The 23,584-nt window shown below is 44.2% G+C and overlaps 1 protein-coding gene across 1 annotated transcript in view; it reads left to right on the forward strand.

Annotated features, from left to right (window-relative positions):
• CLUH (clustered mitochondria homolog) overlaps window positions 1–23,584 on the forward strand; it is an 88,468-nt gene that overhangs the window by 54,017 nt on the left and 10,867 nt on the right. The window contains exons 11-21 of the mRNA XM_081346568.1: window positions 2,087–2,313; window positions 3,206–3,310; window positions 5,319–5,419; window positions 8,706–8,858; window positions 9,918–9,980; window positions 11,774–12,018; window positions 14,057–14,141; window positions 16,745–16,898; window positions 18,524–18,663; window positions 20,469–20,549; window positions 20,699–20,824. Of these exons, the coding sequence (XP_081202694.1) occupies window positions 2,087–2,313; window positions 3,206–3,310; window positions 5,319–5,419; window positions 8,706–8,858; window positions 9,918–9,980; window positions 11,774–12,018; window positions 14,057–14,141; window positions 16,745–16,898; window positions 18,524–18,663; window positions 20,469–20,549; window positions 20,699–20,824 (1,480 nt within the window). The remainder of the gene's footprint in view (window positions 1–2,086; window positions 2,314–3,205; window positions 3,311–5,318; window positions 5,420–8,705; window positions 8,859–9,917; window positions 9,981–11,773; window positions 12,019–14,056; window positions 14,142–16,744; window positions 16,899–18,523; window positions 18,664–20,468; window positions 20,550–20,698; window positions 20,825–23,584) is intronic.

A 23,584-nucleotide genomic window follows, 5' to 3' on the forward strand; every position in this document is an offset into this window, starting at 1 on the left:
TAAAATTGATAATTAAAAATGTATTTATATAAGTTATATGATTTCCTGACACCTTTTTCCAAAGGCATGGTACAAAATATATTACCAACAACATTTTATTACCATCTCAACATTTGAGCTCAATCGGTGTTTCTTGAAAATGGACACCTTTCATATATAACGCTTTTCAAAAATAAAGGCTCCAGATATTCATTTGTTAGCAAAATTTCCTCTGAAAAACTCTAAGCTTCACCTTCTCAAATTGACCCTGGTTGTCTACTCTAGCAAGTTTTATTTAAATGACTTTTCCCATAAATTAAAGATATTCTGGCACTGCAACTGAATATAAATTGGTTGTTGTTTACTTAATAAAATAACCGTGTTTAGATAAATCAATATACAGAACAGTGATTCTGTATTTTTGAAGCAATATTTTTAAAACTATCCCTTAAAAGTCTGGGAAACTAAAATAATTTTAAACCTGCCCTTAAAATGTAACTGTGAACATTTGAGCACAATACTTTCTGGAAAATTCAGGAACAAGAAGGGGCATGTTCACTGTCTCTCATGCATCTGAAAGTACCAGGAAAGCTGGAATCTTTGGGGTCCATCTGCATGCCTGGTTTCAATATTAGGCGACAGATTAATTTTCTAAATTCAACTGGCACAAGTGGATTAAAAAAAACTAGCAAGCAAGCAAGCAAGCAGTCCTCTAGATTGGATGTGATTTCTCGGCTGCATCATATTGTGCTGTGTCTTTTCACAGGGGCATCCTTAGCGCTGGGTCAGAAAAATCCAGCTGAAACCATGTGATCAAAGCCACGCCTCCTTTGGGCACACTTTAAAAGGGGTGTGGCTTCATTCTTATGGGTGCAGCAGCCATTTTGTGGGTGGTTTTTTGGGAGGGGGCACCCCTGCTGTTTAAATCCATTTGTGAAATTGGCAGTTAAAAGGCTCCAATTTCAGAAATGTTTCTCCATTCATTCCTGTCTTCACAACGGCTTTTTTCATTTGCTCCGGTAAAACATTAAAACGGTAAAATCTTACTGTTGCAGCTGAGAAGTGGCCCAAGGGGGTAACAAACCCATGCTCCAGTGAGCATAGGCGTAGCCACACCAAACAATGGAGCAAGGGGGTTACAAACAGGTTGGAGACAAAGAATACTTTGTTTTAAGCAGAGGAGGGAATTTGGGTCTAAAAGGTGGAAGAATCGGCAAAGTTATGCTGTTTCTACACTTCTGATTATGTTACTGTCTGGAAGCAAAATCCCTGCTAACTGTCCCAGAATTCAAATATAGGGAAAAGCAGATTTTACTTCAAACTTACTGCCATTTTTAAAAATGCAAGGGTTCCTAGAGTTAATTAGTAATGTACAGGTAGTCCTCGATTTAGCAGTCGTTTAGTGATCAAAGGTACAGTGGCACTGACTACTGAACATTTTTTCACACACAGGACTGTTGCAGCATCCTTATAGTCACATGGTCAGAATTTGAACAGTTAGCTGTTGGCTCCTATTTATGACGATTGCAGTGGCCCGGGGTCATGCAATCACCACCTGCAACCTTCTGACAAGCGAAGTCAAGGGGGAAGCCAGATTCATTTAACAACCAACCGTGTTACTAATTTACCCACTGGAGTCATTCACCTTGTTTATATGTATATATATTTATTTTTTTAATAGAGATATTCTGGTTTGTCGTGTTCAGAGGTAGCCTAAAAACAGTGGGGTCTGGTTGCTGTGGATTTTAGGAAAGCTAAGAAATTGCACCTCTGACATTTAATTGCTTTGATCCTGAAAATCTGCAGCTTGATTTTGAGCTGGCTTCTCCGCTCCTCCACCCCAACAAAGTGTGTGTGTGTCTGTGTGTGTGTTTTATGGGGGATGGAAGGATCCTGTCATGCTTATTCCCATCCTTAAAATCTTGCAGAGTTACAAAACCAATAATCCGAATCCTTGTAGCTCCACCCTTTTCTGGGATGTTTTTGTAGGCTCCTAATGTTCTCCAAAGGGTCAGGATTCTTCATGCCTCAGTATGGCCTGCTCCTTCTGCCACCTTTAAAGATCAAGTCATCTCCTCTTCTTTTCTTCTTTCCCCGTCTACAACAGGTATCTTATGTTCATGAAGTTGGCTGCTCTGCAGTTAATGCAGCAAAAGGCTAACAAGCCGAGTAGCCCCTCGGTGGGAAACGGCAGCAGCCCTACCACTTTTCCAGAGAACGGTGTGGAAGATAAGGAAACTTCTCTGCTAGAAGACAGCAAGATGGAGGATAATACTCCTGGTCTAGAGCAGGTGAAAGAGCTCACAGAGACCATCGCATCAGATGATGGAGCAGGTATCGACTCTTGTGATGGGAATCCATTCTGGCATCCTCCATTTCCACATACTAGGTGGTTTTACTTATGGTTAGATTTACATCCTGTTTTTCATACAGGAGCTCAAGGTGGCGTATATGGCAGTCCATTCTCCTGTGGTAGGTTGAGTTGAAAGAGAACGACTGGCCCAAAGTTACTCTCTGAGATTCCATGGCTGAGGGAGGGACTAGAGCTGGGTTCTTCTCACTCCCAGTGAGATGCCTTCCCCATGCAACACAATGGCTGTATGTGGCAAGATGAAAACAGAGAAGCACGTAGCTCAGTATGACTGAGAGATTGGCCTAAAGAGGGGGTGGGCAACTATGGCAACTTTATGAACCGTCAACTTCAACTCCCAGAATTCCTGAGCCAGCCGTGCTAGGAGTTGAAGTCCACAGGTCGTAAAGTTGCCATAGTTGCCCACCCCTGGCCTAAAAGTCACCCAGGGAGCTTCCATGACTGAAGGCAGGACACAAATGTGAGTCTCCAGTCCTAGTCCAGGTCATTCACCACAGCCTCACCCTGACTCTTGGAATGAGAGAGAGAGAGAGGAATAGGTGTAAATTCATCAGGTGCTTTGATGCCTGAGGGGAGAATTATATCCTGGGCCTCTCCATTCCTAATTCAGTTGGACCACATGGGCCCTGGGACTGAGAGAATTTGTGTTTCCCATGTCTACAGCATTACTTTTTTTTTTTGCTGTAGCAGCAGGTCCATAAAAAGCAACAATTTTCTCAAATTGGATCACGCCATAAATTTTGGGAACTATCTGCTTGCGGATGCACTTTGATTTTCAGTTTAATGTCTGTCAGTGTTTCTTGGACCTTCTTTCGCAAAAACTGTCTTTTCCTCTCTTTTTTTCCCCTCATACAGTGGACCCCAAAAGCAGAGAAGTGATTCAGAATGCCTGCAAAGCTGTGGGTTCCATCAGTAACACATCCTTTGATATACGGTTTAACCCAGATATCTTCTCTCCAGGTGAGGATCATGTTTCAGGTGGATTGGAATCTTTGTTGCCCGTCACCTGTTCTGTTGCCACTTTCTTTGTTTTAAGCATATAGCCCCTGTTTTGGATATGTGTAGCCCTTGGCTTATAATGAGTCACTTAGCCACGGTTTGAAGTTACAATTGAACTGAAAAGTGGGGTTTACAATCCAAATTCAACATTTTGATGAACCTCTGCAGTCACATGACTTTGGCAACACCGCCACATTTACCACCGTTTGCCGTGACCTGCAGTCACATGACTGCATTTTATACAGTGGTTTTGCCAAAACCCAGCACTCCTAGTTTTTTTGGCAAATCCATGCCCATTTGCTTAATGACCATTGCATTCCTTTAAGGACCCGCACGTTCGCTTAATGACCACTGCAAAAAAGGGTTATGTTGCATCGTGAAGGGCAGGCTGAGCCTGAGGGATGGAGTCAAGTGAGAAATTAGACTAGAGTCTAACCCAGGGGTCGGCAACCTAAAAAAGGAAAAGAGCCACTGGGAACCGGTTCCATCACAAATTAAAAAAAGTGGGAGCTGCGTGCGTGTGTCCATGCACGCGCATGCGCAAAAAACCGTTTTTGGCAGCTTTGCAGACGGGCCGCGGCAGCTTCCTCAAAGAGCGGCGCCGCTGCCCCTTCGCGCGGAGGTACGCGCGCACCTCTCCAAAGGTTTGGGGAGGTGCGCGCGCACCTCCGCCCATTCGGGGAGGTGCGCGCGCACCTCTCCAAACGGGCGGTGCCACTCTCCATTTGGAGAGGTGCGCGCGCACCACTGCCCGTTCGAAGAGGTGCGCGCGCACCGGGCGGCTGGGAGCCGCAGGAGACGACTCAAAGAGGCTCATGCGGGTCTAACCTAACCCTAACCCCACTTGAATTCTCATCTGTTGCCAATTTAGGATAGCCCCATGGCAAGATAGGCAGCAGATAAATTTAACAACTAAATAAATAATAAATTTAGCACTGATCATTGATTGACTAGATTTTTGTGAATAGTCATCGTCAATAAATCACCTTAACTGGAACTTAATGTGTGGTCCAGATTCTTCATACCTGACACATGACCTTAATGGGCAGGTTCTATTGCAGTCATATGTTGAGGACCACTTGTACCTAAAGCCACTTTGCTACCAGTTGTAAAAAGAAACGCTGGGAAAGCAGTCGTAACTTTCTCAAAAAGTGTATGATTTCACTTGAAAGATTCCCAGATTTAAAGGTACCATGGAAATCCATGCAGCCATTTCAGCCACAGAGTTCATTCCCCCCTCCCTCAGTGCAACAATACCAATTAAAACTTTCCATCAACAGCGTTCTACCTTCCCCTTGAGTACAACCAACAAATGTGCATCATACTGTTGAACTACTGATATTACAGGTAGTTCTTGACTTACAACTTCAATTGAGCCCAAAATTTCCGTTTCTAAATGAGACGTTTTTAAAGTGAGTTTTGCCCCATTTTACAGCCTTTCTTGCCACAGTTGTTAAGTGAATCACTGCAGCTGTTAAACTGGTAACCCAGTTATTAATTTGGCTTCCCCCTCGACTTTGCTTGTCAGAAAGTTGCAAAAGGTGATCACATGACCCTGGAACACCACAACTGTCATAAATATGAGTCAGTTGCCAAGCATCTGAATTTTGGTCACATGGCCATAGGGTTGCTGCAACGGTCATAAGTGTGAAAAACGGTCATAAGTCACTTTTTCTAGTGCCATTGTAACTTTGAGTGGTCACTAAAGGAACTGTTATAAGTTGAGGACTTCCTGTATTAAGAAATTTTTTCTAATGTTCAGTTGGAGCCCACTTTCCTGTGTAACGTAAATCTGTTAATTCAGTTCTGTATTTCCCAACAGCTTCTAATCTTTGGCCATTTGCTGTCAATCTCAGCAGCCGAGCCTTGAACTGTGGGTGGGATTTTGTGCAGTTTGCAGATGGCGGGTTGCTTCAGTCTAATCTGAAAGAGGGAGGGGGAAAAAACCCACAATCTGCTTATCTCCCAGGTGTCCGCTTTCCAGAGTCCAGCAAAGAGCAAATTCAGGATCAAAAGAGATTATTGAAGGATGCAGCTGCTTTTCTAGTATCGTATCAAATTCCAGGCTTGGTGAGTGAATATTCAAAAGGTTAAGGAACAGGCTTGGGAAAGCAACATGATAAGAAGGTGGGGGGCAAAAACCACAGAGACCCATCTGGAACTTGCAAACGATATGTCTGATATGCATAACGATACACGTTTCTACCAAGGTTTGATACTCCCAATGTCTTCAAGAAGAAACAAAATTAATTCCATCACATAATTTTGCTAAAACCTATGGTTACAAATAGGGAGGTGGTGGCTCAGTGGGTTAGGATGCTGAGCTTGTTGATCAGAAGGTCGGCAGTTTGGCGGGTCGAATCCCGAGTGCCACGTAACAGAGTGAGCGCCTGTTATTCGTCCCAGCTTCTGCCAACCTAGCAATTCGAACACGTAAAAATGCAAGTAGAAAAATAGGGACCACTACGGTGGGAAGGTAAGAGCGTTCCGTGCACCTTTGGCGTCTAGTCTAGCCACATGACCACGGAGACGTCCTCGGACAAGCGCTGGCTCTTCGGCTTTGAAACGGAGATGAGCACCGGCCCCTAGAGTCGGAAACGACTAGCATGCACGTGCAGGGGAACCTTTACCGTTACCTTTTATATGGTTACAAATAAATGTTTCAATGCAATATGCTCCAATCTCATCACAAAAGCAAGACACCAATAGCAGTGGCACTTAGACTTATATACCACTTCACAGTGCTTTACAGCCCTCTCTAGGAGGCTTACAGAGTCAGCATTATTGCCCCCAACAATCTGGGTCCTCATTTTACCGACCTGAGAAGGATGGAAGGCTGAGTCAATCTTCAGCCCGTCAGGAATGAACTCCTGGCTGTGGGCAGAGTTAGCCTGCAATACTGCCTTCTAACCACTGCGCCATCACGGCTCTTACATTTAATGTATTTAATCACTGTATATAATGAGCCATCTAACATGCGATTCAGGACAGCTAGCTCGGTTTCAGAAAAAGAACAAATAACTACAAATAAAACATAAGTAAGGTAGTCCTCGGCTTAACGACCAGTCATTTAGCAGTCATTCACAGTTTCAATGGATCCTCCAAAAAGTTCTTAAGACTCGGTTCTGAGGCCAAGCCAATCTTCACACCCCACATTCACATGACCATATTTTGGGCTCTCAGCAACAGGCTACCACTATCACCACTATCATCTTGGGTGCATATCTGCTGTCATTGAGACCACTCAAGCACACAAAGCACACAGGCAGTCCTCGCTTAACGATGGTCACTGGGACTGGCAATTCTACTGCTCAGTGATACGGTTGTAAAGTGTGATGTCATGTGATGTACCAACTCATGGCGACAGTTCTGGCATTTCCAGTTGCCGTTGTTTAGTGAATCCCATGCAGTTGTTAAGCATGCCATTGGTGATCTCCTGCTGGCTTCCCCATTGACTGCTTGTTGGAAGCTGGCAGAGAAGGTCGCAAATAGAAGTCACATGATTCTGGGATTCTGCCACATGATTGTGAGCCAGTTGCTGAGTACCCAGCTTGCAATCACAAGACCGAGGGGACACTGCAGTGGCCACAACCTGGTTCTAAATCTCACTTATTCGGCACTTTGTAACAGTCACTGAACAACTGGTCATTAAGTAAGGACTACCTTTATGTTGCAGGGGTTTTTTAGTTAGAAACTTCATTAAAATTCCACAGTGAGTTATAGGGAACCAAATGTGTAATATGTTTTTTTAGGTAATTAAAAAACTTAATTTCCTTGAAGTAATTACAATTAATTTAAGTAATTAGCAAAGCAAATGGCATATTGTTAACAAAATCTTCCATTTTGTAAAATCCAGCATTGTGTGGACCATTGTGTCAGATGGTCTTATATAATAAAGAACAGGTATGAGCAGTATTGATATAATTGTTTTGCATCTTGTTAAATATCCTGAAAAAAACAGTATGATAGACTAAACCAGACAACCTCGTCCTATGCACTTTCCAGATGTGTGAGCTCCAACTCCCAGAATTCTCAGCAATGGCCACCATGAGGGCTGGAGGATTCTGGGAGCTGAAGCTGGAAAGCATCCAAGTTGGGTAAAGAATGGACAAACCATGGCTATATAATAAGAGAAGCAAACACCAATGATTTTGCATCAGATCTGAAATGTCAGGTTTTACAGCGAGGAGGAAGAAAGACTCATCTACTTTGCATCTTATTTCCTTCCACTTCCAAATTACAATCCTACTTTATTGTTCCCTGATGATTGTCTGGGTCAAAGATTGTGTGTTCAGAAGCTTAATTTGAGTATTCTGTGGTTGCTAAGCGGGGGGGGGGGGGAGGTTTTAATCTCCCTCCTCTTTTGTGGATGATCTGATATTAAAAGATGACTTTGGTCTGGCCTCTGAGTCAAGAATTGGCAACCTGTGATTGTCATCCTCAATTCAGAAGGCCTTTGCAGTGGGTTACAACCTGTATCAGGAGCCTTGTGGTTGGGATGGGGAAAGAAAAGATTATCATTGAACTGTGGAGTTGGAGAAGACCACCAGGGTCCTCTAGTCCAGAGGTCTCCAGCCTTGGCCACTTTAAGAAATTGACAACTCCCTTCAGCATGGCTGGCTGAGGAATTCTGGGAGTTGAAGTCCACAAGTCTTAAAGTTGCCAAGTTGCTGTTATACACCCCGACAATGGGGAGGGAGGATGGGATGGAGTGGATTGGATTGGATTGGAGTAGAGTAGAGTAGAGTAGAACAGAACAGAACAGAACAGAACAGAACAGAAGAATAGAATAGAATAGAATAGAATAGAATAGAATAGAATAGAATAGAATAGAATAGAATAGAATAGAATAGAATAGAATAGAATAGAATAGAATAGAATAGAATAGAATAGAATAGAATAGAGTTCTTTATTGGCCAAGTATGATTGGACACACAAAGAATTTCTCTCTGGTGTACAAGCTCTCAGTGTACATACAAGCAACAAGTAATAAATCATGATCACAATCATAAAATACAATCATAAATCATAAATTACTAATTAACCCATCATAGGAAACTAAGCATAATGATAAATCATAAGAAGCTAATTAACCCATCCTTGATAAGTTGAGTGTCCAGTTCAAGAGTAGGCAACCTCGGCTCTTTTATGACTCATGGACTTCAACTCCCAGAATTCCTGAGCCAGTTGAAGTCCATGAATCATAAAAGAGCCGAGGTTGCCTACCCCTGTCCAGTTTCTTCTTAATCTCCAGAGATGGAAAAAGGGGAGAGGAAGAGGTTGGCCCCACCCACTACCGCCTTGCTGTTCTCCAACAGAGACGCTTTCCCCCCTTCAATTTTACTTTCTCTTGAAGGTCAAAGACTGCCTCGACCACACCATGTTGCCAATGGATGGCACCACCTTAGCAGAAGCCATGCATCAACGGGGTATCAACATGCGCTATCTGGGGAAAGTGGTCACCTTCGTTATGGAGACTCCTGCCCAGAATCAGCTTGATCACATTTATGTAAGACTTTCATGTTTTTTTTCCTATTTGTCATCAAATTAATTAAGCAAATGTGTATGGCCATCCAACTCATATACAGATGAATCCAGGCAGCTTCCAAGGTTAAAAATCCACAACGTAAAAACTCATAAAACCCCATCCCACCCCTGGGGCAACAGGCACACAATCATATCAACCATTTGATTGGCTCTATTACCATTTGTGGTCCCTAGGTAAAACCTATGCTTTTGAGGTCTTTCTGAAAGGCAGAAGAGGGTGGGGGGGGTCATTCGTACCTTAGGGCTGTTTTCCGTGGTCCCAGCAGATGTACATTCCTAACTGATGGGAACCACAACATCCCCTGCCTTCCTGTCCTAGTGAGCCAGGTGGATGAAATAGGGAAGAAGCAGTCCTTCAAATAGACTGGACCCAAGCCATGTAGGGCTTTAAAGGTGACAACCAATACTTTGAATTGTGTCTGGGATTACCAGATGAAGCCTTCATGTTCAGCAGCAGTTGGAATACGTTAAGAAACAAGGGACAGTCATATTGCCTGACTAATTTTCATGCTAAGGTTAATGGGAATTGTAGTCAAACCACATCTAGATTGGGATGTGAATTCTCCTCAAGTGCAATCAGGGTTGTTGTTGTGGGGAAAACAGGAGAAGAAAGGAGTATTAGTATTTTTGTCACCTTGAATTATTTATAAAAATAAGAAAAGTGTGTGTGAGGGGGAGAGAATCTAAATTTTTTTTAAAATTGGGTGTTTTGAAACTTTCAATTGCAGAACATCTAATTTGGAAAAGTCAGCCATCTAAAATGGGGGTAGTTTGTGACTCCTGAAATCTGGGACTTGTAATATTCCTACAATTCTTGAACTTTGAGCCAATTCCTAAGCAGTGCCTAGGAGTTCTGGGAGATGTAGTTCTAATATGCCAGAGAGCCCAAAATCCTGAATCCTGAATTATTTCTGTCTTTGAGAGAAAGACTACCAAGCAAGTTGACTTGTAGAATTTGAGAATTTTGTTTTAATAGCCCAGTCCTACCCTTTTATAACTGCTTTTGTTCTCTGGATTACAGAAAATAGGAATCATGGAACTGATCACTCGGTCAGCCAAGCACATCTTCAAGATATACCTGCAGGTATGAATTGGGTTATCTGACTGAATGTCATCACTTGCTACCCTTTCTTTAGTGTGATTATCTCTCTCCCCCTCCATCACACCACCCTGCCCTCCCCAGTCTCCTTCCTCGAAGTAAGAGAAGCCATTTCCTCATTAGGCCCTTGGGGCTGTTGCCTAGCAACTGGAAATGCAATCTCATTAGGACCTAAATAGGTACAGACCTATGTGGGGGGGGATGAGAGTCCCTCTTTGCATGCATGCATCTTTGCAAACATTTCTCACCCAGGTTCCCGTCTTTCCTGGCGTTTTCTCTTGACAAGCAAAGGAAAGCGGGGGGGGGGAGGGGGGAGGGAATAGATGAAAGTTGCGGATTCAGCAACATGTTTTGGGCACAGCTAAAAAAAGCTCTGTCCTTGAGTAAAGGGTGTATTTAGCTAGCCGCCTTGTTTAGCCAGATATCTGGACACGGTGCAACCTTGTTTGGATTACTTTCTAGAATAAGGACCTGTGCTAAAATGGTGTTTTGTTTTGTTTTTTTTTGCATGCTAGATTAGACTCCCAACGCCTGCCCGCAGTTATGTGCTGATGGAACATTTTCTAAGGCAGTGTCTGATGTACAAACCGGGTTCCCCAATTGTTGAGCATTGCTTTACAGCAGGGGTCTTCAAACTTGGCCCTTTTATGACTTGTGGCCTTAGACTCCCAGAATTCCTCAGCCAGCATGCCTGGCTGAGGAATTCTGGGAGTTGAAGTCCACAAGTCATAAAAGGGCCAAGTTTGAAGACCCCTGCTTTACAGTATAATACCTCTCTGTGGGTTTTGGGGTTTTTTTGGGTTTTTTGGTTTTGTTTTGTTTCCTACTAGCTCTTTTAACAGTGCGGAAGAGAAGCAGTTCAGTTTGTTTTAGTGGTTAAGGCACCAGACTAGAATGCCGGAGACTATGACTTCAAGTCCCGCTTTAGTCATGAAAGTCAGCTAAAATCCTGAAAGTCAGTGGGTGGTTTTGGGGGGGGGAGGGGAAGGAAGAGGAAGGAGTGTTGGGGTCTGTGCGCTGCTCTTGAGTTATTTGTAAAAAATAATATAGGCTGGATGTAACTAAATAATCCTCCCCGCCCCCTTGACCTATTACCTCAGTTAAAGGTGGAATTTTGGTTGCTAAGCAGTACAGTCATTGAGGGAACCCTACATCAGGGGTAGGCAACCTTGGCTCTTTTATGACTCATGCACTTCAACATGGCTGGCTCAGGAATTCTGGGAGTTGAAGTCCACGAGTCATAAAAGAGCCAAGGTTGCCTACCCCTGCCCTACTTCAATAATAATGTCAGGGAGCAACCAAGAATGTACACCTCTGGAACCCCATCTCTTTAACCTGATACTGGATGATGATTCTGGAGCATTCTCTCTTGAGGTGATTGCTTAGGGTAAAAGTAATTGTGGGTAATGATATCTGGGAATGACTATGGAAGAGGGGTAGGCAACCTTGTAATGTAATGTAATCATTTTAATTGTTTTTAATTTTTGTAATAATTGTATTGTTTTTTTAAAAAAACCTTGTGAACCGCCCTGAGTCCTACGGGAGAAGGGCGGTATATAAGTCTAATAAATAATAATTATAACAATAACCTTGGCTCTTTTATGACTCGTGGACTTCAACTCCCAGAATTCCTGGGCCAGCATGGCTCAGCTTGGAAACCTCTCCCTTCCCTTCAACATGGCTGGCTCAGGAATTCTGGGAGTTGAAGTTCACGAGTCATAAAAGGGCCAAGATTGCCTACCTCTGCCCTAGACCAACCCTGGCTCTTTTCCCTACAGGGAGTAGAACTTTCAGGGTTATCAGCTGCCATCAGTCACTTCCTCAATTGCTTCCTGAGCGCCTTCCCTAACCCCGTGGGTCACCTGCCTGCCGACGAGCTGGTCTCCCGGAAGAAAAACAAGAGAAGGAAAAACCGGAATTTGGGCACTGCCGACAACACCGCCTGGGCTGCGATGAGTCCCCAGGAGCTGTGGAAGAGTATTTGCTCTGAAGCCAAGAGTTACTTTGACTTCGGTCTGGAAATGTGAGTGGAAAATTAAGATGGCAATCGCAGTCCAATTAGACTTTAGAGATCAAGCCAACATTAGCACGTTTTGAGATCTCAATACCTTGCGGTATTTTACACATGTTTTAATTCCAGGTAATTCTCAACTGACAACCACAGTTGAGCTCAAAATTTCCGTTGCTAAGCGAGACAGTTGTTAAGTGAATTTTGCCTCAATTTTATGACCTGTCTTGCCACAGTTGTTAAGTGAATCACTGCAGTTGTTAAGTTAGTAACACAGTTGTTAAGTGAATCTGGCTTCCCCATTGACTTTGCTTGTCAGAAGAGCACAAAAGATGATCACATGATCCCAGGACACTGCAAGCCTCATAAATAACCCTCAAAATTTTGATCAGGTGACCATGAGGATACTGCAGCTGTCATAAGAAGAGCTGTCTAAGAAGAGACTGGACAGCCATTTGTCTGAAATGGTATAGGGTTTCCTGCCTGAGCAGGGGGTTGGACTAGACGACCTCCAAGGTCCCTTCCAACTTTACTATTATGATTATAAGTGTGAAAAACGGTCATAAGTCATTTTTTTCAGTGCTGTTGTAACTGAATGGTCACTAAATAAACTATTGTAAGTTGAGAACTACCAGTACCATATTTTCCCTTCTGGAATTTGAGACTCTTTCTATATGCAGTGAGTGGTTGTCACATCCAAGCTGTGAGCAGATCCAGAGTCCACCAGGATGTTTCTGTCATGTCCCTTGGAACTACAAAACCTTCCTTGATTCTAGAACAGTTTTTCTCAACCTTGGCCATTTGAAGATGAATGGACTTCAACTCCCAGAATTCATTGCTGGCTGGGGATTTCTGAGAGTTGATGTCCACCCATCTTCAAGTAGCCAAGATTGAAAAACACTGCTCTAGGAGACTGGGTCTAGTACAGGGGTAGGCGACCTTAGCTCTTTTATGACTCGTGGACTTTAACTCCCAGAATTCCTGAGCCTGTCATGCTGAGGAGAAAGGGAAAGGTTTCCATGCTGGCTCAGGAATTCTGGGAGTTGAAGTCCACGAGTCATAAAAGAGCCAAGGTCGCCTGCCCCTGGTCTAGTAGGTAGTAAGTCTAAGAATTCCAAGCTGTCATGGAAGCCATCAGAGATGTAGGCAACTTTTCAGGATCTGCGGGGTGAATGCTTTTGTCTATCAAGAGCCATAGGAAATGACAGAAGTATCCCTCTTGTTTTTCTCTCCACTGTTACAAGATCATCGAGCACGTTAAGGGTTTAATAAGCTTTTAAATGGAAAGTTGCATCCCCGTTACCTCATTTACCACCTGTACTTTGGCAGTGTCATCTCAAAGGGAGAACAATTGAAAGAGGATTGGGCAACCTCAACGTAAGGACATCCCCTCAATTTAGGATTGGCATCTTTCTGGAGACTTTGAAAGAAGTCTCAGAGATAAGGCAGGCAGCAATCCTTGAGAAAGGTTTTTTTGGCAGGGACAACTAACTCTGAAAAACTCACCCCCTTCTTAGGAAATTTGCAGAGGCTGAGTTCTTAGCAAAGTCATCTCCTTTAAGCTGGGCAGAGTCGCCTTGCAAAGTGTAGGTGAGAAGCACATGCAGGTAATAAAATAAATGTCCCCACTGATACAGCTTCTCTCCCACCGACATTTGCTGAAATTACCATGCCGAAATCCAAATTTATTTATTTTTTAAACTTGGCCAAAGTTCTGTTCCAGCTGTGTCACTTTGATGTGCTGATTTTTCATTCTGCAAGGATCAGGATCTTTGCAGCATTAGCCCCTGAGCTAGCCTAGGTCATTTTTTTCATCGTTGTCGTAATTTTTGAATAATCGCTAGGTGACTGGTCATAAGGCAAGGACTACTGTTACTGGGAAGTTGGGGGAAAAAAACATCCTAGAAAAAGCCAAACCGCTTCCATACTGTTGCTGGGAAACCGCACGGGTTTCCAAGGAGCATTTTTTTTTACCTTAATTGAGGAGTTCATCAAACTATCCGATCTGCTTAGTGATCTGCTTGCTCCTCCTGACTTCTGGTTCCTTTTGCAGTGAAAGCGTTGACCAAGCAGTGGAAGTATACAACCTGCAGAAGATTACCCTGTTACGGGAGATTTCTCTCAAAACTGGAATACAGGTGGGATCAGCATACCTAAATCATTGCTCTGTTCTCCGCACCTCACTTCTTCAACAAAATTCAGAGGGACCCAGTAAGGTGCGAATGTTCCACGCACAGGCTCGCCTTTTCAGCCTGCACACCTCCTCAGCATGCAATTCTCCACCCAGCGTAGTTACTGTTGTAGAGTTGGGAAATCCACAGGCTGAGGAAAGCCTCCTTAGATCATCTCCTTAGCATCTGGCTGGTTTGGGTGGAGACGGCAATGAGATGAATTATTTGTGACTCTTGAGTGGTGCACCAAATCAGAAACATCATAAAATATAACAAGCGTTTAAAAAAATGCCATATTTTGGGGCAAATCCTGTTCCGAGGCCATCTTTTGGTCTTTCTAGAATAAGAGCAGCTTCAAGTCCAGCCACATCTACCAGGTGTGAAAGCTTTCACTGAAAAACCCTCATGTGCAGGTGGGGTTCTCAAAAGATCTTTTAGATCAGCAAATTGAACAGCTTTAAGATGTGTGGGCTTCAACTCCAGAATTCCCCAGCCGGCATGGGATTAAGTGAAGGGAATTAAAGTGATTTTAGTTCAGAGGGCTGCCATTGTTTGTGCCTGTCAGGCCCAAAGAACCAAGAATGATATGAGGAATTGCTACGGAATGCTTTCTTTGTGGCTGCTTACCTATAGACAGGAATCTTGCCAAACTAAAGCGCTTCTCTGCGTAACTATTATACATACCTGTGAACTGCTAGAGCAGCAGTCCCAAACCTTTCTGGCTTGGTGCACCAGCAGGGTGGGGACGGGGAAGAGTGGATGGTTCTATGTGAGTGACAGGTATGCACGAAGGACTCCATGTGCACAAATGGAGCTTCACGCACGAGCGCCTGCCACTTGTAAAAATGGAGCTTCGCGCCTGAGCATGAGCACCTGCCACTTGTGCAGGTGGGAGGTGCACACGCATGGGTGCTTGCCTGCTGCTTGTGCAGTTTGGTTCCAAACAGGCCACAGTCTGGTAGTGGGCCACGGCTCAAGTTTTGGGGACCCCTGTGCTAAAACAGGGGTCCTCAGCCTGTGGGCCGCAGCCCACTACCAGGCCATGTAAGTGGCTGGATGGTGTGCGCATGCACAGCCCCACTCTCGTGAGCATCGCCACAAGCATCATGGGCGTTTGGCCCCACTCTCGCGAGCGTCGTCACAAGCATCATGGGCGTTTGGCCCCACTCTCGCGAGCGTCGTCACAAGCATCATGGGCATTTGGCCCCACTCTCGCGAGCGTCGCCACAAGCATCATGGGCGTTTGGCCCCACTCGTGCAAGTGTCATTGGATGCGTTTGCGGCCCCACGCACAAACAAGCGTCATCGCAAGCGTTGCAAGCACTCGCAACCCCACTCACGTGAACAACAGTGCACCCTACACACACACACACACACCAAAACCATCACTTCTTTTCCCCCTTTCCCCTGCTCCGGGCTGCCAACCCTGAAAGATTGGGGAACTCTGTGCTAGAGGGTGCCTGCCTTCACCCTCTTTCTGCATACCAAAGATTCCAAGCTATGTTGTCTCTTCATTCCCTGGGGATGTGCCTCGCCCTCCTGTCAATCTCGACTATATTCCACCACAGGGTCCAGGCCCTAGGGCAATTGAAGGTGATCTGCTAGAGCAGAGTTCTCCAACCTTTCCGGGCTCGGGGCCCGGAGGAGCGAGCAGCTTCCAAATTACTGCGTGTGCTCGTGCATGCATGCACGCAAACGGGCCTATGCCCATGTTGTGACTCAGGGCCAGCCTGTGGGTCCGACAGCCGGCTCCGATGTATCGGATGACTCAGATGAGGGGGAGGGAAACGAACCGGCTGATGATGGTTTGGAGGCTTTGCAGAGCCCTCAGCCGGGGACCTCTTCTCAGCTGCGTGAGCCCGAGAGTGCGGAGGAAGATGACCCACAGCTGGCCCTGTTCAAGGACGCCCGACGCAGGAGGCAGTCGAGCAGGAACAAACAAAGAAAGGCTGTGGGACTCCTCGGGAGGAGGCACAGGGAGACCACGCCCTGAGCTCTCTATAAAAGGAGTGTTTGGGGAGGGGCTGGTTGCTGAAAGCAACTTTTCCGCTTGAGAAGACAAGCTCTAGTGTTTTTGTTAACTGCGTAATTAAATCTTGGCAGATGCCTTTTAGCCTTGGACGCTCTCCAGTCTCTTCTTTCTGAATAGGGGTTTGCCTTACTACAAGGCCAGAAGAGGGCTGGTTCAGAACAGCCCACTGGTGCAGTACTAGCAACCGTGCTTGCACATGTGGCATGTGCTGTTGCCATGCGCATGTGCGAACAGCCGTGCACCCCCACGGCAGCTAGGGCCCGTTCGCACATGTGCAAACAGGGCACCCACTCACACCCCGCACTAGCTTCCCGTTCGCGCCAGCACGTATGCGCAAACAGGGCTGAGTAGGAGGGAATGCGTGCCCACGTGTGCGCACCCTGGCCAGCCATTTCTGCGGCCCGCTGGCCAAGAGCCCACGGCTCAGTACCGGGCCGCGGCCCATAGGTTGGAGACCCCTGTCCTAGAGGAGCTTTTCCCTATGCCTTCCTGTGGACATCAGGAAAGCCTAGAAAACTCTGGCTCTTTTGTATTTCAGATCCTGCTGAAAGAATATAACTTTGATAACCGTCACAAGCCGACGTTCACTGAGGAGGACATCCTCAACATCTTTCCCGTTGTGAAACACGTCAACCCCAAAGCTTCAGATGCGTTCCACTTCTTCCAGAGTGGGCAGGCAAAAGTTCAACAAGGTGTGGACCCCTTTCCAAGCTTTATATGGGAAAGGAACAGTCAGGGGTGGGAGAGGTTTTGCTTCTTAAATCTGGTGTTGGTTCCCTTTGAAATGAGTAAGGTACCGTTTTTCCATAAGTTCAATTCCAGGGATATCTAGACTTTTAAGGAATCAGTTATTTATTTTATAATTTAAGGCACCAGGCTAGAGACCAGGAGACTTATGAAATTGAGCCTGAAAGCCAGCTAGGTGATTTTAAGTCAGTCACGCTCACTCAGTCCAACCCACCTCACAGGGTTGTTGTGGAGAAAATAGGAGGAGAAAGGAGTATTAGGTACGTTCGCTTCCCTGAGTTACTTACGGAAATAATAAAGGCAGGAAATAAATGTGTTAAAATGAGCATGGGAAAACTGATCTTCCAGATGCAGCTGAAATTCAGCATTTCTCATTGCTGGATCTGTGGGCAGTTTTGTTCCACATGATCGCAGGTTTTCTATTTCAGATTTAGAACCTACAATAAAATACCTCAAACTGGACATATTTCAAACTCCAAACTTGTTTCTCATATGAAACAGGTTGCCTTCATTTTCCCGGAACTGTCCCAATATTCTTGTGACTGTTCCAAATATATTCCAGACTCAAAACAACTCCATTTCTGGAATGGTCAAAAGCAACAAGTTCACATTTGAGATACTGTATTTTCGGACTACCCTTGATGATGGTGGTGATTTACATACACATACACATGCATGCACACACACACAAACACACATTTTAGTATCTGGAAGTTATAACACTGGCTTTATATTACGTTGAATAAGAACACTTCGGTTTAGAAGCTCAGAAGAAATACATCCATTTAATAAAGAGAAGCACATTAAATTATTGTTTCCTCTTCAAACCTGTCTAAACAATCACTGGAATACAAGGAGATGCAATTACAGGTAGTACTTGACTTAACAACCACAACTGGGATTGTATTTCAGAGTTTCCATTGCCAAGCAAGGAGGTTGTTAGTCATATTATGACATGTAAGTCACTTTTTTCAGTGCCATTCTAACTTCAGACGGTCATTAAAAAAATAGTTGTGAGTCAACTACTTATATAGTCCTAGAACAGAGGTAGGCAACCTTGGCTCTTTTGTGACTCATGGACTTCAACTCCCAGAATTCCTGAGCCAGCCATGCTGAGGAGAAAGGGAGAGGTTTCCATGCTGAGCCATGCTGGCTCAGGAATTCTGGGAGTTGAAGTCCACGAGTCATAAAAGAGCCAAGGTTGCCTACCCCTGTCCTAGAAGGTAAAAAAAAATATCTTTGCTTGGTATTAGTGGAAATTTTGAGTTGTTGAGCCTTATAGCCTGGCTCATAAATTAAGGGTGAAAAACGTTGGGGAAGCTCTTAAACCAGGCTTGTAAATGACCGATCTCCCCTTTTAAATGGCCCACCATCATCAGCTGGCTGGACTATGTTAATATATCCACTGCCATAAAGATTAGGAACATGGATTTAAAATGAGCCAAAGGAAGAACAAAGTGTTGCTTCTTAGGAAAATGGATTTGCAATAGGCAAAGAGCTTTTTGCAACCTGGCACATGAGGTTAGTGTCTTAAGGGAGGGGGAATCTTATTTTTCCATCTCTCTCCTAGGTTTCTTGAAAGAGGGTTGCGAATTGATCAGCGAAGCCTTAAACCTGTTCAACAACGTGTACGGCGCGATGCATGTGGAGATCTGTGCCTGCCTTCGGCTGTTGGCACGCCTGAACTACATCATGGGAGATTATTCAGAGGTATATTCAAGATGGACAGTATTTAATAGTTATTTGCTATGCACCTGTACGGGTGTGGGTCTATACATATGTTGTATGTAGTATGTTTAGGTGTGTGTGTCATTGGATGTGTTTCACTCTGAGAGCGAGCAACTAAATTTCATTTTTGATGTGTGCCGTGGTACCCATGGCAAAAAAATAACAATAACGGTTATCTTATCTTAGAGAAACAGGAATGCGCGTCTGCTCAAAGCATCTGCTTATTCTACGTAGTCATAACAGCCTTAGCTAATCAGGGCAGAATTACATCTGGTTTTTGGTACCTGGGAAAGGTTCCCTTCCTTTTCTCAATCCTAATGATGTATGGCTTTCCTGCTTAGCATTAGTCGGAGGTCATTGCCACAGCTTGTAGCATCCATAGTTCACATTTCCTTCTGTTCTGCCTGACATACCATTTAAATGGAACTCGTGTGATAAAACGACAGGCTGTAGGAGAGACTATTTGTAGCTTAGTGCCGCTCACTGATAACGATAGCTAGTTTGATAGTGAAATGTCCACAGGAAAATAACCAAACTCAGAGAACACCTTAAAAGGATATTGTGGAGCTGGAAAAGTTGCAGAACAGAGCAGATAAAATGTCCAAGAAACCAAAGCAGTGTTACCTACCCCAAAAAAATGCTACTGTTGGGGAGAGGGTGTTGGGAGGTGTAGGTTTGAATTTTTGGAAGTGAAAGTGTCCTGGGGAGAAAGTGTATATTCAAAACATGGCCACTTTTTCCCCATGCCCAAATCAGTCTTATGGGGCCAAGAGAGGGGATTGTCAATATTCTCAGGTAGGAAGCAGGCTCTGAATTGTTAAGCGTTATGCAGAGGAGATCCTTGAAGCATCTAGGCCAGGGCTGTACAACCTTAGCAACTTTAAGATTTGTGGTCTTCAAGTCCCAGAATTCCCCAGTCAACATGCACAGGTGGGGAATTCTCGAAGTTAAAGTCCATAGGTCTTAAAGTTGCCAAGGTTGGACACCTCTGATCTAGGTGCTAAGCATGTAAGGTCAGGGGTCCACGGCCCAGTATCGGGCCGCGACCTGTTCAGAATTAGGCTGTGTGAGTGGTTGGCTGCAAAGGTTGGAGACCTCTGATGTAGGGTCATTTTAGTTGATGACGAGAACTATCATTTATCCTCAGAAACCTACTGGCAACCAGCATAGCATCCACAACGGTGTTTTTTTTATATCGTGTTTCCCTAAAAATTAAGACCTAGCTTGATTTTTTTGGGGGGTGGGCCTAATATAAGCCCTACCCCAAAAAATGAGCCCTAGTTTTGGGGCGAGGTGCACGCCTAAAAATCAAGCTAGGGCAGGGGTGGGGATTCAATCCATAGCTCGGTTCTCGGCTGCAGAGGCCTTTCCAGAAGGCCTCTGACTGCGAGATGCAGGCGGAGCTCCATTCTCAGCTGCAGAATGAAGCTGCTCCTTCGGCCGCAGAAGAAGTGGGCTGGCTGGGCGGGGCTGTTGGTGCCACCTCGAGGTGAGTGGAAAAGACACACACCACACTCCGAAAATAAGACCAGGTCTTATTTTCGGGGAAACACGGTAGAAGCCCGTTGTATTTTGTATTTCTGATCATCTTCCAGGGCAGCCCCATGTACGGAGTGCTGCAGTAGTCTATCCAGAGATGTATGAAAACCCGAGTTTCTGCTTTTCCACATCAGCTGAAGCCACGCCCTCTTAGCTCCAGCTTCCCCTGCACAAAATGGGAGCTTTCTGAATAAGGTCAGCTACAGCAGCTGATTTGGTTTTCCCAATTGCCCTTTCTTCCTTTCTAGGCCTTAAGCAATCAACAGAAAGCGGTGCTAATGAGCGAAAGGGTCCTGGGCATCGAGCATCCCAACACAATCCAAGAATATGTAAGTAGCGTAACACAAAGGAGGAAGGGCTGAAGGAAAGAAAGTTGTTGCCTTTTGTGTCTACCGTAGTGCAGATCTGAAAAGATTCGGTCAAGAGACACCCTGGTTCCGCCATTGTGTGTCTGAGCGTCTCTCCCCTGCCTTTACAGATGCATCTTGCTTTGTACTGCTTTGCAAACAGCCAGTTGTCCACAGCACTCAATCTACTGTACCGCACACGCTACCTCATGCTGTTGGTGTTTGGGGAGGATCACCCAGAGATGGCCCTTTTGGATGTAAGTCACCTCTTTAGCTTTGCTGATCCTCTGTGAAAAAAAACCATGATTTTTCAGCTTTTGATGCTCGTGGGGTTTACGGTCTTGGGAGGGTAATTTTCCTAGGCTGCATTTCCACATCAGACTTCAGCTTTGTTGTAGCAGTGGTTCTTAAACAAGCCTTGATTGCCTGACTCACATCTTGCCAAGCCATTAAGTGTGACTCACAATGGCTAGGGGGTACCCACAGCATTACAGCCGCAGGTCACAAACCACAGCTCAGGCAAACTGTTTGCCTTTTAATAAAATTTGTGAGTTGGAAAAGGTGTGACCAGGCTCCGGATTTTTTTTTATATTTTTTTTTAGCAATAGATTGGTCGTCCGTAGTTTTTCCTCTTCTCACTAAAAACAAATCCATTTTGAAAAGCTAGACATTTAAAGGGATAAAAATACTGAACTTTACTACGAAAAGCTCTTCTTCAGATTCTCAGAGGCAAAGGATGGGTTGCACCCAGTGGGTAGGAAATTATCCACTGGGGATCGCTGGAGGGTTTTGTGAGGTAAATAAAGCCCCACGTTTAGCCATCTCTTCAAAGCGTGCTTCATTCTTAGCTTTCTGTTTTGCCTGACCTGTTTTGGAAAATAAAAATTGTAATTCCCTTGAAGCTGCGTATAATCCCCTTGGGGTGAGTGGTGTCATCCTGATTCAATTCAGTGGTTCATGTCACTCTTTGTCTTAATCAGAGTGCCAGACCTACATCAATCCATTACTATATACATGTTTTGTTTTTGTGTTTTTTTTAAAAAAAACTACAATATGCTAACAACATGCGGCCTGTAAAAAAGGACTAGAGGACTGTCAAGAGTCCAAAGATTTTGGGCTTACTGTTAGCATATTGTAGTTTTTTAATCATATATTTTTATTTTATTCAAGACAAAGTTAAATACAAAACTCCCAAAAAAAATCCCAAAAAAGAAAAAAGAACCACAAAACAATCAAAACATTAAAAAAGACCCACGTTTACACATATATTATCCCCCCTAGTTGAATATGGATTAATATATTATTTCAATGACATTGCATTTACTACAACTAATGTCGTAGCAAAGCCCATCGTAGTTTTTGATGCAGTGGAAGGGGAAGACCATTAATTTAATAACTGGAACGAAGTTGTATTAATTAGATTTTAATTTAAGTGTTGAAAGGTAAATGAAATTAAACAAAAGGTGTTTGTTGTTGTTTTTTTACTTCTATACCCATTATTTTTTGAATGCACCCTGTAGCTCGCTCAAAAGTTTGTACACCTCCTTGCGGAGGTAAACAAATGGAATAAAGTCACACGGTTTGCCAAAGCTTCAATCCAGGTCAATCAATAGAATGAATGTGTGCAGATTTCAAACTATGCCTCAATGCATAAACCATTTATGGCTTAGCTACTAAGATGATCAAAGGCCTGGAGGGTAAAACATATGAAAAACGGTTGCAGGATTTGGGTTTAGCTAGTCTAGAGAAAAGAAGGATTAGGGGTGACATGATAGCAGTGTTCCAGTATTTGAGGGGCTGCCACAAAGCACCAGAGGGCAGGACAAGAAACAACGGATGGAAACTGACCAAAGAGAGAAGCAACCTGGAATTAAGGAGAAACTTCCTGACAGGACAATTAACCAGTGGAACAGCTTGCCTCCAGAAATTGTGGGTGCTTCATCACTGAAGCTTTTTAAGAAAAGACTTGACAGCCGCTTGTCTGAAATGGTACAGGGTCTTCTGCTTGAGCAAGGGGCTGGACTAGAAGACCTCCAAGGTCCCTTCCAGCTCTATTCTATTCTAATCCAGGCTGGATTCCTACATCACTCCAGGCTCACACAGCGCACTGAAGGACATATCAGCCAAATGCTCTGGTGTTAAAACCCTGAAATGCAATAGGGCAAGGTCAAGGCAAAACATGCATGCAGGTAGTCCTCGACTTACAACCACAATTGAAGCCCAAAAATATCCATTGCTAAGCAAGACGATCATTAAGTTTGCCCCATTTCATCACTTTTTTGCCATTGGTGAATCGCTGCACTTTTAAGTTAGGAACATGGTTGTTAAGCAAATCCGGCTTCCCCCTTGACTTTCCTTTTCAAAAGGTCGCAAAAAGTGATCACATGAGCCCCGGGACACTGCAACGGTCATAAGTATGAGCCACTTGCCAAGTGTCTGAATTTTGATCACGTGACCCTGGGGATGCTACAACGGTCACCAGTGTGAAAAACGATCATAAGTCGCTTTTTTCAGTGCCGTTGTAATTTTGAACGGTTAGTAAATGAACTGTTGTCAGTCAAGGACTACCTGTATTTTAGCAATGAAGCAGCCAAATCTTTAAACTGATTTGGTTAAGCTTGATGTATAAGCAGAACTTAAAAATTGGAGAGCGTTGAGCCAGAAATAATAGCATTGGATTGGAAACTCTTTGTTCCATCTTTGATTTTTTTTTATTGAAAAGTTTTACAATACATTTTATCTTTAACAATCCCCCCCTCCCTCCACCCAACCCTTCCTAACCCTCCCTAACCCTCCCCCTTCCCTTTCCCCCCTCCCCCCTCCCCGACTTCCCAGAGCTAAATACAAGGTATAAAAGTAAAAACAATAATAAACAACCATATGTTAACAACAATAAACTATTAAGTCTATCGCACTCTAGCTCATATAAAATGACTACAAGCAATACTAATATCATATCAAAACTTATTCAAATGCTAAATGAAACTTTTTAGTCCCATATTTGTTCTGGATGTAAT

The sequence above is a fragment of the Vipera berus genome, assembly GCF_964194415.1.
Source record: "Vipera berus genome assembly, chromosome: 1".
In the NCBI taxonomy this organism is placed as follows: domain Eukaryota; kingdom Metazoa; phylum Chordata; class Lepidosauria; order Squamata; family Viperidae; genus Vipera; species Vipera berus.